Source organism: Aythya ferina (assembly GCF_964211825.1).
Source record: "Aythya ferina genome assembly, chromosome: 30".
NCBI classification, from domain to species: Eukaryota; Metazoa; Chordata; class Aves; order Anseriformes; family Anatidae; genus Aythya; species Aythya ferina.
Window position 1 is genome coordinate 1030088 of NC_140327.1, and position 15360 is coordinate 1045447.

Genomic DNA, 15360 nt, shown 5'->3' on the forward strand with positions numbered 1-15360 from the left:
CAAACAGACCGAACCTCAGTGAGATGGAGCCTCCGTGGCTGCAGGACTCCCTTGGCCTCTTCGAAGGTTTAACTATATGAAGGTGGGAAGCTAAGAATAGGTTTTGAACCCAGCTACACAATGAGGAGACACAGATGCTCTCCTCCAGCTGATTCTCAATGCCAAGCTGAGCGGTCTCCATACCAAACCATCCATCTTCATGCACGTGGGGTCCCACCATCCCAAAATCCCATCATCCTTCATCCCACTGAGATCCCACCATCCTCACACCCCATCCTCTTTAATCCCAGCAGGGTCCCACCATCACAAAACCCCATTGTCCTCCACTCCAGTGGGGACCCACCACCACAAACCCCATCCACCTTCATCCTAGTGGCGTCTTAACATCTCCAAAACCCCATCATCCTCCATTCCACTGGGCTCTCACCAACCCCAAACCTCAAAACCCTCCACCCACTGCTGTCCTACCATCCTCTCAGCCAATTATCCTGCATCCCACTGGGCTCCCACCATCCCCAAACCCATCCCAGAGCCAGGGAATGACTGACCACCACGTTCCCTAAGCGCTACGAGAAGCTATGCCATGACCACCAGCTGCATGCCTGGTCCTCCTCAATTCACAGATGTAATCTTCAGAGGGTTGTTTGGGAAGAACAGTAAAAGTTAGGCTCCACATGGCTTTTCTGGTGGAGGGGGAGGGCTGAGGGAACAGTGAAGCCCATCCCGCAGTCAGGGCACTGATAGGGTTTCCCTACCAAGTGCTTTTTCCAATGTTGGTTGAATGCCGAGCTTTCAGAGAAGGCTTCCCTGCAGTCAGAGCACGGATAAGGGGGTTGTCCCCAGTGAGTCCTGAGATGGGCTAAGTAGACTGAATTCTTTGCAAGGCTATACTGCACTGGGGACATTTATAGGTCCCCCAGCCTGCCCGCTGGCAGGACAGAGCAAGAAGCTGAAACGTCCTTGGCTTGGTGTAAGCACTGCTCTGCAACAATTAAAACATCAGCGTGTTATCAGCACTCTTCTCATCCTAAGCCAAAATATACCATTCTACCAGCTACTAGGAGGAAAATTAACTCTATCCTAATTGAAACCAGGACAGGATTTCATGATGACATCAGACAGTTTTCTTAGTACTCTGGGATGAATCCCATCAGGCCCTATAGTCTCCACTTGCAGGAGCAAATCGCATGCTAATTCAGCATTTGCTGGGAGTTTATCGTTCCTGCTCTCACGGTCCTCCAGCTCAGGGCAACTGGGGTCCCAGAGCCCATTGTCAGTGTTGAAGACAAAGGCAAAAAAAGCATTAAACATGCCCCTGTTTGTGAGGAGACCATCCCCATCAAGTAAAGGACCACTGTCTTCTCCCGTTCTACTTTTGCTGTTTAGATATTTTATAAAACTCATTTTGATTTCCCCCAACAGTTCTGTCAAGCTTCAACTCAAATTGAGCTTTAGCCATATGAATTCACCCTGATAAGGACTAGGGCAGCAGATTCTGAGCCATCGCATAGTTCCTTAAAGAACAGTTCATCCATGTCATCATCCTAGCTGCATGCAGAAGCTGTCCCTCTGGTCCTTGGAAGCCATTTCCACACCAAAGTCTCCACCGTGCTGCAGAAGGGCTTTGCTTGCCAGAAGGCATCTGTGCCCCAGTGGGCAGCACAGGGGCTGCAGCAGCTCTCCACGCTCCTCTCCCCTCTGCTTGCACTGCTTGCAGACCCCAGGGCAAGGGATGTGGTCACTGTGTGCTGATGGGCATTACAGGCCACCTTTGCCTCCTAGTTCGGGGTTGATCCTTGCTCTATGCCTGGTGCTGAGCATGAGCAGCCTGTGGGGGCTCTTTGTTCCCTCCTCTGGAGCACATCAAGGCCCAGCAGCAGCAGGACTGTGGCAAATAAAGTTTTATACAGGAAGATGGAGTCTGGCAGTGGCATTTCTTGGGTGCTTTGTGTCCTGAGGCCTTGCTGCCTGGGAAGGCGTCTTGCAGCAGACCGTCTCCTCACACGCCTTGCCCTGCAGAGCCTTCGCCGTCCTCGTAGCCCTCCCTTCGAGGCTCTCGCACAGTTTCATGCCCTTTGTCTGCTGTGGTGCCCACAGCTGCACTCAGCGCTCGAGGCGAGGCCGCAGCAGGCCGAGCAGAGCAGGACGATCCCTGCCCTCAGCTGGCCAGTAGTGCCGTGCTTGAGGCACCCCAGGGCCCTTTGGTGTCCCATGGCATGACCCCACACACCCGCTCCTCTTGGTGAGACACCGTAGGATTGCATGAGCATCTGCCCTCTCCCCAGAACTCTGCAGAGACACCAGCGGGGCTTGTGGAGCCTCTTTATTGTCAGCACCACAGCATCGGGTCTGAGATGGGGCCAACCGGGAGCTGCCGCTGCCAGGAGGTTTCCGTCTGGGGGTCCTCAGAAGCTGCCTGGGGAAGGGGGGACACACAGGGTGAGAGATGGGGTGATTTGCCCCTTCCACGATGGGGATGGGGATGGGGACACCGTTACCTGCGTGGTAGTTGTCTCCAGGGAGGGGAGTGTAACCTGCAGGGGGGAGAAGAGGAGTGAGCAGAGTCCTTGTCACCCTTGACCATGGCCCCGGCTCTCCCCGGACACTCACCCGGGGCGGGAGGCCTGGCCCTGAAGCGGTAGACGCCGGTGAGAAAGAAGCCAAGTCCCAGCACCATCAGCACGGTGGCCACCGCCACCAGTATCGTCACCTCCAGCATCAGTCCGGGACCTGCAGGGACACGGCCGGGTGAGTGGCAGCAAGGAGCCAAGACCGCCGGCCTCCAGGTGCGGTCCAGCGCCTCTCCACTCACTCCAGTCCTCCAGGAGAGGCTCCTGCAGGCTGATGTGCTGCACCAAGCACGTGTAGGTGTCGCCTGCCACCGGGGCCACCAGCAGGGACACCTGCGTCTGGTAGCTCCAGTCGCCGTTGGGGATGGTGGAGATGGGGTTGTAGTCATCGGGCTCCACGATGTCCCCGTTGTGCAGCCAGATGACGGTCACCTCGGGGGGGTAGAAGCCCCAGATGTGGCAGCTGAGGCGCACGGGCACACAGGCGTTCCCCGTCTCCGTGGGGATGATGCGGACTTGGGGCTGCGCTGGAGTAGATATGGGGATGGGGTCAGTGGCGGGCAAGCCCCTTTTCCCTGCCCTGTGCAACGTCCCCACGCAATGTTCCATGCAACACTCCAGTGCAAGGCTTTCTGCAGCAGAGCAGAGGATCAGACAGGCAGGGCTATGTTTTTTCGGCATCGAGCCCACTTGAGGGAGCCACCAGGACCTGGCAGCCTTCTCCATGGAGGCTGACAAGGCTTATGTGAAGCCAGCAGGGCCCCCTCCCCGAAGGTTCAGAAACAGCACCTTGGGAGTGCAAAGATGAGGAATGCGGCGATCAGGGCAGGCAAACAGGGCATGGCGCATCAAAAGAGAGTGGCACGGCAGTTCACGCAGGCAGGGAGAGCAGGGAGGGCAGAGAGTTCCCCCCCAAGGCCCATACAAACACCTCCTCTAATGGCAGTCTACTGCTAGCTAGGCTGCAATGGTCTCCACCAGGCACAGTGCTCTCTCTAGCAAGTCTGTACTCACCCAGACTGACTGCCCACTCAAAAATGCACCAGTTCAGGTCTCTTGGTGCAGGGAGCGTCTGAGCCTCTTGCTGCCATCTGCGGGAGGCAGAGAGACTGTGTGTGCATGAGGTGCGGGTAGGTGGATGACCAGGTCCACATAGTGGCAGAACTCAAGGAGGAGGTGCAGTGGTTGAGGGCTATCAGTTAGTGTGAGCGGGAAATAGAGTGGTGGGGAACTCCCTGCGGGGCCTGAAGGAGAGGTAGCGGGGTGAGACACCTCAAATGGGTGTCTCATTTGAGACCCCCTCCCCTGTCGCTGTTGGGCAGAGGGAGGGGACGTAGGAGTTGAGGAGGAATGGAGACAGGTCCCTGCTCGACATCACAGGCGATTCCACCCCATACAAGCCCCACCTTCCCAGGTGCCCTTCAGCAACAGGTTTGAGGCCCTGGAGCTTGAGAGACCAGTAGCTGAGGAAGAGGTAGAAAGTGTAGCCAGGAGGATGCCTAGGGTGAGGAAGTTGACTCCACGCCACAGGACTGCTATCCTCTTTTGATTGTCCAGGCTGGCAGTGATTACATTGAAGAGAGAAGCCTGAAGGCTATCAAACGGGACGTTAGGGGACTGGGGCGGTTAGTGGATGGAGCGGGACTACCTCTGCAGTCCTTCCATATTGACTGACCTCGCCTCCGGCAAACAAGAAACTTTCCTTATCCACCTAAGCTCTTGAAGAAGGTCCCTGCCCATCTGAGCAAACCTTATTCCACGACTGCTTTACTGGAGCCGGGAGAGGCACTGGCACTTTGCCTTCAGCACCCTGGGCAAAGGGTGGCAGCTCTGGGCTCGGCACCCAGCCATGCCCCATTCCCTGCAGCCTCCGATTCTGTTCAGCTCTTCACTGCCATCTCTCCACATTTTCCCATTGCTCACAGTTTGATTCCTCCTTGCATGCGTGGAGATGAACGACCTTAGCCAGTGGCTTTCCCTGGAGGTCTGGAGATGCCCCCACTGGCGTCAAGCACCTCATGCTTGCTAAAGGCAGTGGACTGTGCACCCAGCTGCAATGGGATGGTGGTGCCAGCCCTACAGAGCTCCCCAGAAGTTGCCCCAGGGGCAGAGCTGTTCCAGGAGGGTTATTGTAGCCAGGAACTGGGCAAAGGTTGGGAAAGTTGGGCGTAGCCTTGTACTTTCTGCAGCTCTGCTGGGTGCTGTGAGGGACATCTATCTTAGTGGGGCTCCCTTCAAGAAGAACCCCTGGGGGGCCACCTGCCCCCTGGGGGACCTCTCTCTCAGATGGGGCTCCCCTGGGGCTGCAGCCACGCCAGCTTCACCAGCCATGCCAGGGGCCTCCTGACTTTCCTCGCCACTCTGCTCCTCCTCCACCTGGGCTCAGGTAGGATTCTACAGGGCTGCTGGGGGCTCTTCCCTCTGGGCCTGACAGACGTGCTGCTGCAGGGCAGGGGAGCAGCTATGGGAAAGGGGGGACCCGAGCCCACAGCTCGCCCATGCTGGGTTTCACTTTCCCTTTGGTTCTTTCACGCAATATGGCTGCTACTTTGCCTGCCCTTTCTGTGTCTCCTTCACCCACCCGAATGCTGCAGAGAGGGCTCCCACTCCCAGCACACCTGCTTCTCCTGCACGTCCTCCCTCTTCCTCTCCTCTTTCCTGGGTGTTTTCCCATGGGACACGGGGGACACAGCACGTACCAACTCACGCCCAGCTCGCTCTTTGACACTCACTGTCCCTAAATTTAAAATGGCAAAATCTTACCTCCTCTCTGTGCCCTTCTCCATTGCCCAGCCCAGCTCACAGTGGAGGGACCAGGACACCCTCTCACTGCCACCGTGGGGCAGGATGTCGTGCTGCCCTGCCACTTGTCCCCTCAACGCGATGCTCACAGCTTGGAGGTCAGGTGGATCCGGGACAAGTTATCTGAGACAGTGCACCACTACCACAATGGAGAGGACCTGTATGGGGAGCAGATGGAGGCATATGCCGGGAGGACAGAGTTGGTCAGAGATGGTCTCTCTGTTGGAAGCCTGAACTTGCGAATCACAGGGCTGAGACCCTCTGATGATGGCCAGTACTTCTGCACTGTGGGAGATGGTCATGCTTATGCTGAAGCCATTGTGGAGCTGGAGGTGTCAGGTTAGTGGCTGGGGTGATGCTGCCAGGGCAGAGTTTACGTGTCCTTTGAATGTTTCAGCTGTTTCACAGCATGAGGCATGCCCATGGAAGTGGAAGTAATATCTGGGGAGAGAGCTCCCTGGATACTTTTGACAGTTTTCAATGGTGTCTTTGAAGACAATAATCATAATATTGTGAGGGCACTGGGCACAGGCTGCTGAGCAGCACCTTCAACTGTGTCAGCAATGGGATCAAACAGCACACAGGGAGAATTGCAGAGTCCTCTGAGCAGCTGGGCGTCTGCTTTACTTTTTCTTTCTGTGCGGGGGGAGACCTGAGACGTTGTCAGGAAGTCTTGGGACTTATTGAACCAGAATGGCTTGGTGCAGAGATGCTGCCTGAAGGTCCTGGAACTCGACACCTGTGTTTTCTGTGTGATTTGGGGCCTCTGGCATTGTGCAGCCCGGCTCTCTGGGTCTGGCACCTACCAGGGTGTTTTTTTGGGCTGAGGGTGTGTGCACGGAGTGCCTGGTCCCTGAGCCCCTGGGGCCATTAGTGTGCTAAGCTGTGTCTGGCATGGGAGCAGATGGGGTCTTTGCCTTGAAATGAATCCCTCCCCAAGTCAAGCCCCAGCCACACGCTCTTCCCCCAGCCACAGGCGCTGACCCCCACCTCTCCCTGGGGGGCTACGAGGCCAGAGGCGTCCGGGTGCTGTGTCGATCGGCCGGCTGGTACCCGCTGCCACAGCTGCTGTGGAGGGATGCTCGCGGGCAGCACCTGCCCTCGGTCTCCCAGACACATTACCAGGACCAGGAGGGGCTCTTTGAAATCGAAGGTGCCATCATTGTGACCAGGAGCATGGAGGGGCCCTTGTCCTGCGTGGTCAGGAGCAGCCGCCTCCAGCAGGAGCGGGAATCATCCCTGCACATCACAGGTACAAATGGCACAGCCAGGGTGAGGTGTTCCTGGCCCCTGCACTTCTCCTAAGCTGAGAGAAGTCTGGGTCTTGCTCTTCCACCCACAAGCATGTAAACGCTGCCCTTTTCCTGGTGCCTTTTCTCAGCTCCCTTCTTCCACAACGCCCAGCCCTGGATGGTGGCTCTGGCTCTGGTCCTCGTGCTTTTGGCTGTGTCCATTGGCCTCGGTGTTTATCTCTTTCAAAAGCAAGGTAAGCTGGCAGCGCAGGGATGGAGCGGAGGGAGGTGTTCTGCAGGGACCCCCCTGGGTGTGGAGCGGGACTGAGCCCTGGCCCAGGGAGGTGCGTAGGAGGAGGAAGGAAATGTTCTCCTGGGGATGCCAAAGGCCTTAGGATCCTCTTGGGTGGGAGGCCAGGGAGCATGGCTGCAGTGTGGGGCTGGTGGCAAGGCACAGCCCCCCTGCACATGTTCCCACCCAGCAACCAAGCTGCTCTGCTCACCACCTGTTCCTCCGCCTTTGCTTTTCAGCGGCACAGAGCCGAGAGCTGGGTGAGTCCTTGCAGTCCCTGCCCCCAGCCCCTGGAGAAGTGGTGTCTGTGTGGGAGGGCCTGGTCTGGGTGGGCTCTGGGGGCTTGTGTGCTGGTGGCTCGGGGGTGCTGGAGGAGCAGCTGGAGCCTGGGGTGGGAGTGGGGAGTGCTGGGGCTGGGGCTGCCCTGGGCATGGGACAGGGCCGGGATGGCTAAAAAGGAATGGGTATCAAGATGAGGATGGGGAGCGAGCTGCGGGGCTGCCCCACTCTGCACTGACACTTCTGGGACAGAGGCATCCTCCAGCCTTCCCCTTCACTTCCCCTTGTGTTTTGGTGTCACAGTGCAGAGAGATGCACAAGTGTCTGTCCTTAATGCTACAAGTTTTGCAAAAAGCTGGGTCTAAGTCTTTGTTAGTCTGGTTGCTATAAGTCTGGGATCAGGGTGGTCTGTGCCCATGAATGAGAGCAAAATTTTGGGGTCTACCCATGGAAGCAGCATTGGATTGAAAGTCTCTCCACTCTGACCATTCAAAATAGCAGCGAAAAAGGATGCAAAGCTGGGTAAGTCTCCTTCCTCAAAGAGAAGGTATTTGGTGTCTTCCCACAAGCATACTCCACTCTGACCACACATTGCTTTTCTTTTTCTTTTCCAGTGGAACAAGCTGCAGAGATAGGTGAGTGTCCATCCCTAAACTGAAAGAATTTCCATATAAACAAAGGATGAGAAGTTTTTCCCTCTGATCATGCATTCCTTATGCTTTTCTTTTTTAGAGGAAAAAGATGCAAGACTTGGTAAGTTTCTCTTCCTCCCCCCAACTGAAGGAATTTGGTCTTTGGTTTGTAGCAGTCATTGTTGATAAACTGACTCCTCTCATCGATGCATTGCTTTTCTATTTTGTTTATAGATGAACAAGCTGCAGAGCTGGGTAAGTCTCAATCTCCAAACAGAAAAAAAGAAGGGATCATAGTAAGAGGTATGGAATCAAATCTGGCTTCTTCTCATATTTGTCTTTTCTCTTTCATTTGTAGAGAAAATAGCTGCAGAGTTGGGTAAGTCTCCCTGTGCTCACGCCCAAGGGAAACACCAAGGCGATGTGCAGAGGAGGGTGGGCAGCTGGGACAGAGCAGCCCAGGGCTGGCCCCTCACCCTGCCCACACCCACTGGGCACCAGCCATGGCTGTGACCAGCTCTCCCCTCTCCTTCCAGCATGGACAAGGTGTCTGCTGCCTCAAAATAGAGGTAGGTGTGTACTGGGTTCCATCTGAGTTACTTCTCCTGCCCTTGCTTGGGCATGTTCAGGAGCCAAGAGGTGCCCCATCTCCTGCCTTGTGGGGCAGCTCCTGGCCTCGAGCTGGGGAAAGCCTGTCCAGGGCTGAGCTCTGCCACTGATGGCCTGGCTCCTTCTGTCCCTGCAGTGAAGGTGACCCTGGATCCAGACACGGCTCATCCCATGCTTGTTGTGCCTCAGGACAAGAGCAGTGTGAGATGGGGAAGGGAATGGCAGCAGGTGCCTGACACACCAGAGAGATTTAACTATTGGTGCTGCGTACTGGGCCGTGAGGAGTTCAGAGAGGGGAGGCACTGCTGGTTGGTGGAGGTGGAGGGAGAGCGGCTAAAGTATTCACGGTGGGCTATGGGGGTGGCCAGGGCTTCTGTGGAGAGGAAGGGGAAGATCAACACGAGCCCTGAAGGTGGGATCTGGGCTGTGGAGTACATTAATGGACATCTCAAGTCTCTCACATCTCCTCCCACCCCCTTGTCCCTGTCCCCTATCCCCACAAGGATCTGGGTCTGTCTGGACTGTACCCAGCAGCAGGTGTCTTTTATCAATGCTGACAATGGGGTCGAGATCTTCACTTTCACAGCAGCCTCCTTCAATGGCGAGAGCATCCGCCCCTGGTTCTGGCTATGGAGAGAGGAAATTCAGCTGTGCTTGAAGGACAACACCCCCCAGACCCTGTCCCCAGCCCTGGGGGGCTCCTGCCCTTCTCCAGACACTCCTGCATCACCTCTCCTTGACCCTGCAGGAGCAGCACAGGAATGAGGGGCAGTGGGGCCAGGGGCTGCCCCGTGTTCCTCCCTGCTGCTGGAGGAGGGCTGGGATGCTGCAAGCAGGGGCCAGGCCCCTTGCAGCCTCTGGGCTCTGCCCTGCACGCGGCTCCTGTGCTGGGGCACAAGCCCTGCTGGCACCCACGGGTCTCACCCTGCCTCTGAGCCCCAGCGGGCAGCACAGGGGCTGCAGCAGCTCTCCACGCTCCTCTTCCCTCTGCTTGCACTGCTTGCAGACCCCAGGGCAAGGGATGTGGTCACTGTGTGCTGCCGGCCATTGCAGGCTACCTTTGCCTCCTAGTTTGGTGTTGATCTGTTCTCTGTGCCTGGTGCTGAGCATGAGCAGCCTGTGGGGGCTCTGTGTTCCCTCCTCTGGAGCACATCAAGGCCCAGCAGCAGCAGGACTGTGGCAAATAAAGTTTTGTACAGGAAGATGGAGTCTGGCAGTGGCATTTCCTGGGTGCTTTGTGTCCTGAGGCCTTGCTGCCTGGGAAGGCGTCTTGCAGCAGACCGTCTCCTCACACGCCTTGCCCTGCAGAGCCTTCGCCGTCCTCGTAGCCCTCCCTTCGAGGCTCTCGCACAGTTTCACGCCCTTCGTCTGCTGCGGTGCCCACAGCTGCACGCAGTGCTCGAGGAGAGGCCGCAGCAGGCCAAGCAGAGCGGGACGATCCCTTCCCTCGGCCGGCCAGCAGTGCCGTGCCTGAGGCACCCCAGGGCACGCTTGGCCCTTTGGGGTCCCATGCCATGGCCCCCACACACCCACTCCTCTTGGTAAGACACTGTAGGAGTGTGTGAGCCTCTGCCCTGTCCCCAGAACACTGCACAGACACCAGCAGGGCTTGTGGAGGATCTTTATTGTCAGCACCGTGGCATCGGGTCTGAGATGGGGCCAACCGGGAGCCGCCGGTGCCGGGAGGTGTCCATCTGGGGGTCCTCAGATGCTGCCTGGGGAAGGGGGGGGGGACACAGGTCGAGAGATGGGGTTATTTGCCCCTCACCAATGGGGATGGGGATGGGGACACCGTTACCTGCAGGGTAGTTGTCTCCAGGGAGGGGAGTGTAACCTGCAGGGGGGAGAAGAGGAGTGAGCAGAGTCCTCGTCGCCCTTGACCACGGCCCCGGCTCTCCCCGGACACTCACCCGGGGTGGGAGGCCTGGCCCTGAAGCAGTAGACGCTGGCGAGAAAGAAGCCAAGTCCCAGCACCATCAGCACAGTGGCCACCACCACCAGTATCGTCACCTCCGGCATCAGTCCAGGACCTGTGGGGACACGGCCGCGTGAGTGGCAGCAAGGAGCCAAGGCCACCGGCCTCAGGGTGCTTTCCTGCGCCTCTCCACTCACTCCAGTCCTCCAGGAGAGGCTCCTGCAGGCTGATGTGCTGCACCGAGCACATGTAGGTGTCGCCTGCCACCGGGACCACCAGCAGGGACACCTGTGTCTGGTAGCTCCAGTCGCCGTTGGGGATGGCGGAGATGGGGTTGTAGTCGTCGGGCTCCACGATGTCCCCGTTGTGCAGCCAGATGACGGTCACCTCGGGGGGGTAGAAGCCCCAGATGTGGCAGCTGAGGCGGATGGGCACACGGGCGTTCCCCGTCTCCACGGGGATGATGCGGACTTGGGGCTGTGCTGGAGCAGGGATGGGGATGGGGTCAGTGTAGGGCAAGCCCCTTTTCCCTGCCCTGTGCAACGTCCCCACATAATATTCCGTGCAAAGCTCCTGTGCAACGCTCCTGTGCAACGCCCTGTGCAAAGCTCCACGCAACTTCCCCATGCCACTTCCCCATGCAATGCCCTGTGCAAGCTCTAGGCATTGTCCCGTGCTATGTCACGTGCGACATCCCCATGCGATGCCCACAAGATGCCCTGTGCAATGCCCCTGTGCCACACCCTGCAAGAGGCATTGCTCTGTGCAACATCCCCTTGCAAAGGGCAATGCAATGAGCTGTGCAGTGCTGTGTGTAACATCCCCCTGTGACGTCCTCACACAGTGTGCTCTGCAACACCCCCATGCAATGCCCGGTGCAACATCTTGCCAAGGCAATCAGCTCCAGGGCAGATTCTTTCTGCAGCGGAGCAGGGGATAAGACAGAATCACAGAATCACAGAATTTCTAGGTTGGAATAGACCTCAAGATCATCGAGTCCAACCTCTGACCTAACACTAACAGTCCCCACTAAACCATATCCCTAAGCTCTACATCTAAACGTCTTTTAAAGACCTCCAGGGATGGTGACTCCACCACTTCCCTGGGCAGCCTGTTCCAATGTCTAACAACCCTTTCGGTAAAGAAGTTCTTCCTAAGATCCAACCTAAAACTCCTTTGGCGCAAATTAAGCCCATTCCCCCTCATCCTGTCACCAGGCACGTGGGAGAACAGACCAACCCCCACCTCGCTACAGCCTCCTTTAAGGTACCTGTAGAGAGCAATAAGGTCGCCCCTGAGCCTCCTTTTCTCCAGGCTGAACAAGCCCAGCTCCCTCAGCCGCTCCTCGTAGGACTTGTTCTCCAGGCCCCTCACCAGCTTCGTCGCCCTTCTCTGCACCCGCTCAAGCACCTCCATGTCCTTCTTGTAGCGAGGGGCCCAAAACTGAACACAGTACTCGAGGTGCAGCCTCACCAGAGCCGAGTACAGGGGGACGATCACCTCCCTAGCCCTGCTGGTCACATTGTTTCTGATACAAGCCAGGATGCCGTTGGCCTTCTTGGCCACCTGAGCACACTGCTGGCTCATATCCAGCCGACTATCCACCATCACTCCCAGGTCCTTCTCTGCCTGGCAGCTTTCCAACCATTCCTCTCCCAGCCTGTAGCTCTGCTTGGGGTTGTTACGCCCCAGGTGCAGGACCCGGCACTTGGCCTTGTTGAACTTCATGCAGTTGACCTCAGCCCATCGATGCAGCCTATCCAGATCCTCCTGCAGAGCCTTCCTACCCTCAAGCAGATCGACACATGCACCTAACTTGGTGTCATCTGCAAACTTACTGAGGGTGCACTCAGTGCCCTCATTCAGATCATTGATGAAGATATTAAAGAGGACCGGCCCCAGCACCGAGCCCTGGGGGACGCCACTAGTGACTGGCCTCCAACTGGACTTGACTCCATTCACCATGACTCTTTGGGCCCAGCTATCCAGCCAGTTTCTAACCCAACGAAGCATGCGCCAGTCCAAGTCAAGAGCAGCCAGTTTCTTGAGGAGAATGCTATGGGAGACGGTGTCAAATGCCTTGCTGAAGTCAAGGTAGACCACATCCACAGCCTTTCCCTCGTCCACCCAGCGCATCACTTTGTCATAGAAGGAGATCAGGTTCGTCAAGCAGGATCTGCCTTCCATAAACCCATGCTGACTGGGCCTGATCGCCTGCTTGCCCTGCAAGTACCGCATGATGACTCTCAAGAGGATCTGCTCCATGAGCTTCCCTGGTACTGAGGTCAAACTGACAGGCCTGTAGTTTCCCAGGTCTGCCCTCCAGCCCTTCTTGTAGATGGGCGTCACATTTGCTAGCCGCCAGTCAACTGGGACCTCCCCTGATCGCCAGGACTGCTGATAAATGATGGACAGTGGCTTGGCCAGCTCCTCTGCCAGTTCCCTCAGTACCCTTGGGTGGATCCCGTCCGGCCCCATCGATTTGTGCACATCCAAGTGCCGTAGCAGGTCACCAACCAGTTCTTCATGGATAGTGAGGGCCACATCCTGCTCCCCATCCCCTTCCACCAGCTCAGGGTACTGGGTATACAGAGAACAACCGGTATTGCCGCTAAAGACTGAGGCAAAGAAGGCATTGAGCACCTCCGCCTTTTCCTCATTTCTTGTAACTAAGTTTCCCCCAGCATCCAGTAAAGGATGGAGATTCTCCTTAGCCCTCCTTTTTGTGTTGATGTATTTATAAAAATGTTTTTTTGTTATCTTTAACGGCAGTAGCCAGATTGAGCTCCAGATGAGCTTTGGCCTTCCTAATTTTGTCCCTGCACAGCCTTGCTACATCCTTATAGTCCTCCCTAGTGGCCCGCCCACTTTTCCAAAGATTATAAACCCTCTTTTTTCTCCTAAGCTCATATTACAAATATTACAAAACACCACAGGCACACTAAACGATCTGTTCAGCATTATCAGGAGAATTGCAAAGACAATCTCAATTTCTGGCAAGCTGATAAAGTCCTCACTGCTTCGTTTTTCGTGCCTGGTGTTGCTGCTGCTCAAGCACTAACAACGCTTAACAAATTAGGATGCTGGCTCGCTAAGCAAACCAATGCAACCTCTGCAGCACTGAGTGCATTATTAACCAACACTGACTCTGTTAGACATGCAACACTGCAGAACAGGGCCGCAATAGATTTCCTATTGTTAGGACAAGGTCATTGGTGTGACGAATTCGAAGGCATGTGTTGTATGAACTTAAGTGACCATTCTCAGTCGATTCACCAACAATTATCCAAACTCAAGGAGCTCACAGACAAGTTAACAACTAGCAGGTGGGGGTTGGAATCATGGTTGCAAAGCCTGGGAATAGGGGGATGGTTGAGAGAACTTATAAGAGGAGCACTTGTAGTGCTGATTAAGGTAATTGTGATTCTGTTAGTCGTACCATGCCTATTTCAATGCTTACAAAAATGTTTTTATGCTCAGTGCAATCAGCTTGGCTTATAGAAACACAAAAAGGGGGAATTATGGAAGCTTGGTTTGGAAGCCAGTGGAATCTGCTAAACACAAAAATAAAGTAGCTAGTAGAAAAATGCAAGATAAAGTACAAGACAAGTAGCACAAGGTCGAAGAAGTAACAATTGAGGAGTTGAGAAAACAACCAGCACAAGCGGTCTGCATGACAACAAATCAACAAGCAGAATAAGAGCATGATAGTTGCGTGAACACTAGTATAGCCACCAATGAGCAAGCTTGCCAAGTAGCATAACTGGCACATGCAGAGATGTTAAGGGTATAAAATGCAAGAATGTATACTCAATAAACGCTTCAGTTGCACACCAGCCTGGAGTCATGTGATAAATTCCCTTCAGCTGAGTATTTATGTTTGGCCTATTTAACTCTTTTGGTAACATGATTTCTGACCAATTTTCATTCAGCCCAAATTTGGGTAGGAGACATATTATTTGATAAATGGGACAGTGGAGTTTATCAGTACCATCTAGTAAGTTACTTGTTCCAAAGTACTGTTCTCTGTCTTGCAAATATAAGAGTTATCATGCAATGCATGCTGGTCCAGTTCAGTCCAATTACTTACTGGGACTCCAAGGAATGAGGAGGTGAAGTTGCCAGCTTGTCCACATACACAAAAATCACTAATATTAGTATATTTTACAATGCTTTTCACAACTGAATCATACATGTTAGCATCAAAAGCCACATCAGACATGCTAATTAAGGCTGTAATTACAAAGAACCAAACTAATGTCTTCACAAATGAAGTCTTAAAGGTCCAGATGGTGTTGACCTACATTGTGGTTTAGTGGCCTTCTTGACTCTGGTATGGTGAATCCAGGATGCTTGTTCCTTGATCTTTATAGCCATGTGAGAGGTCAGTAATACTTGGAAGGGATCCTCACAGTTCAGTCGCAAAGGTGTATCTGCAAAAGATCTAACATATACATAATCTCTGGGTTCAATATTATGCACTGGTCCATCTAACCCATGAGCTCTAGTTCCCAAGACTAATTTCTCTACTTCCCAGAGCTGTTTCTGCAGGCTTATTATATAATCTATCAATATCTCGCTGCTGGTCTGAGTTGATATTCCAAACTGTACCATATAGGGCCTTCTGTACACTATTTTGAAAGAACTCAACCCCTCCTTGATCCTGGGCTTAGTCCTGGTTCTCAGAAGTATTAAAGGCAATGACTGAGGCCAGGACAAACTGGCCTCATGTCCTAATTTTACAATCTGTAGGTTAATTAGATTCACAGAGTCACAGAATCACAGAATTGTCTAGGTTGGAAGAGACCTCCAAGATCACCGAGTCCAACCTCTGACCTAACACTAACCAGTCCTCCACTAAACCATATCACTAAGCTCTACATCTAAACATCTTAGGTGGTTCATTTTCTCTACTTGACCACTCGATTGAGGGTTATATAAGGTATGTAGTTGCCAATCTACTCCCAGAAGCTTACTGACTTGTTAAACGACCTTCACAATGAAGTGATGAAATGATCTGATGAAATTA

The 15360-nt window shown here is 54.5% G+C and overlaps 2 protein-coding genes and 1 long non-coding RNA gene across 7 annotated transcripts in view; 1 reads left to right on the forward strand and 2 right to left on the reverse strand.

Annotated features, from left to right (window-relative positions):
- The window catches only part of LOC311425253 (butyrophilin subfamily 1 member A1-like), a 35806-nt gene extending 26188 nt beyond the window's left edge, over positions 1–9618 (forward strand). For 2 of the 5 annotated variants that reach the window (XM_084500906.1, XM_084500905.1), the window contains exons 2-11: positions 5364–5711; positions 6343–6624; positions 6754–6858; positions 7136–7156; positions 7674–7697; positions 7790–7810; positions 7908–7928; positions 8042–8062; positions 8344–8376; positions 8553–9618. In XM_084500906.1, the coding sequence (XP_084357032.1) occupies positions 5364–5711; positions 6343–6624; positions 6754–6858; positions 7136–7156; positions 7674–7697; positions 7790–7810; positions 7908–7928; positions 8042–8062; positions 8344–8376; positions 8553–9181 (1505 nt within the window). In that variant the 3' untranslated portion in view covers positions 9182–9618. Of the gene's footprint in view, positions 1–4746; positions 4957–5363; positions 5712–6342; positions 6625–6753; positions 6859–7135; positions 7157–7673; positions 7698–7789; positions 7811–7907; positions 7929–8041; positions 8063–8343; positions 8377–8552 lie in introns of those variants that run through there. The other 3 variants (XM_084500904.1, XM_084500907.1, XM_084500903.1) reach the window with 3 other exon arrangements.
- Positions 2306–4421, reverse strand: LOC311425412 (HLA class II histocompatibility antigen, DM beta chain-like; the record flags this gene model as incomplete). The annotated part of the gene is made up of 6 exons (XM_084501282.1): positions 2306–2416; positions 2499–2534; positions 2611–2730; positions 2813–3097; positions 3585–3661; positions 4342–4421. 6 exons carry the CDS (start codon positions 4419–4421, stop codon positions 2406–2408), a joined length of 609 nt encoding a protein of 202 aa, XP_084357408.1. The 3' UTR covers positions 2306–2405.
- Positions 9151–10251, reverse strand: LOC311425261. The gene is made up of 3 exons (XR_014686273.1): positions 10215–10251; positions 9313–10131; positions 9151–9280 (listed from the first exon to the last, which is right to left on the reverse strand). It is a non-coding gene; the product is annotated as an uncharacterized lncRNA (long non-coding RNA).
- Between the last annotated feature and the right edge of the window lie 5109 nt (positions 10252–15360).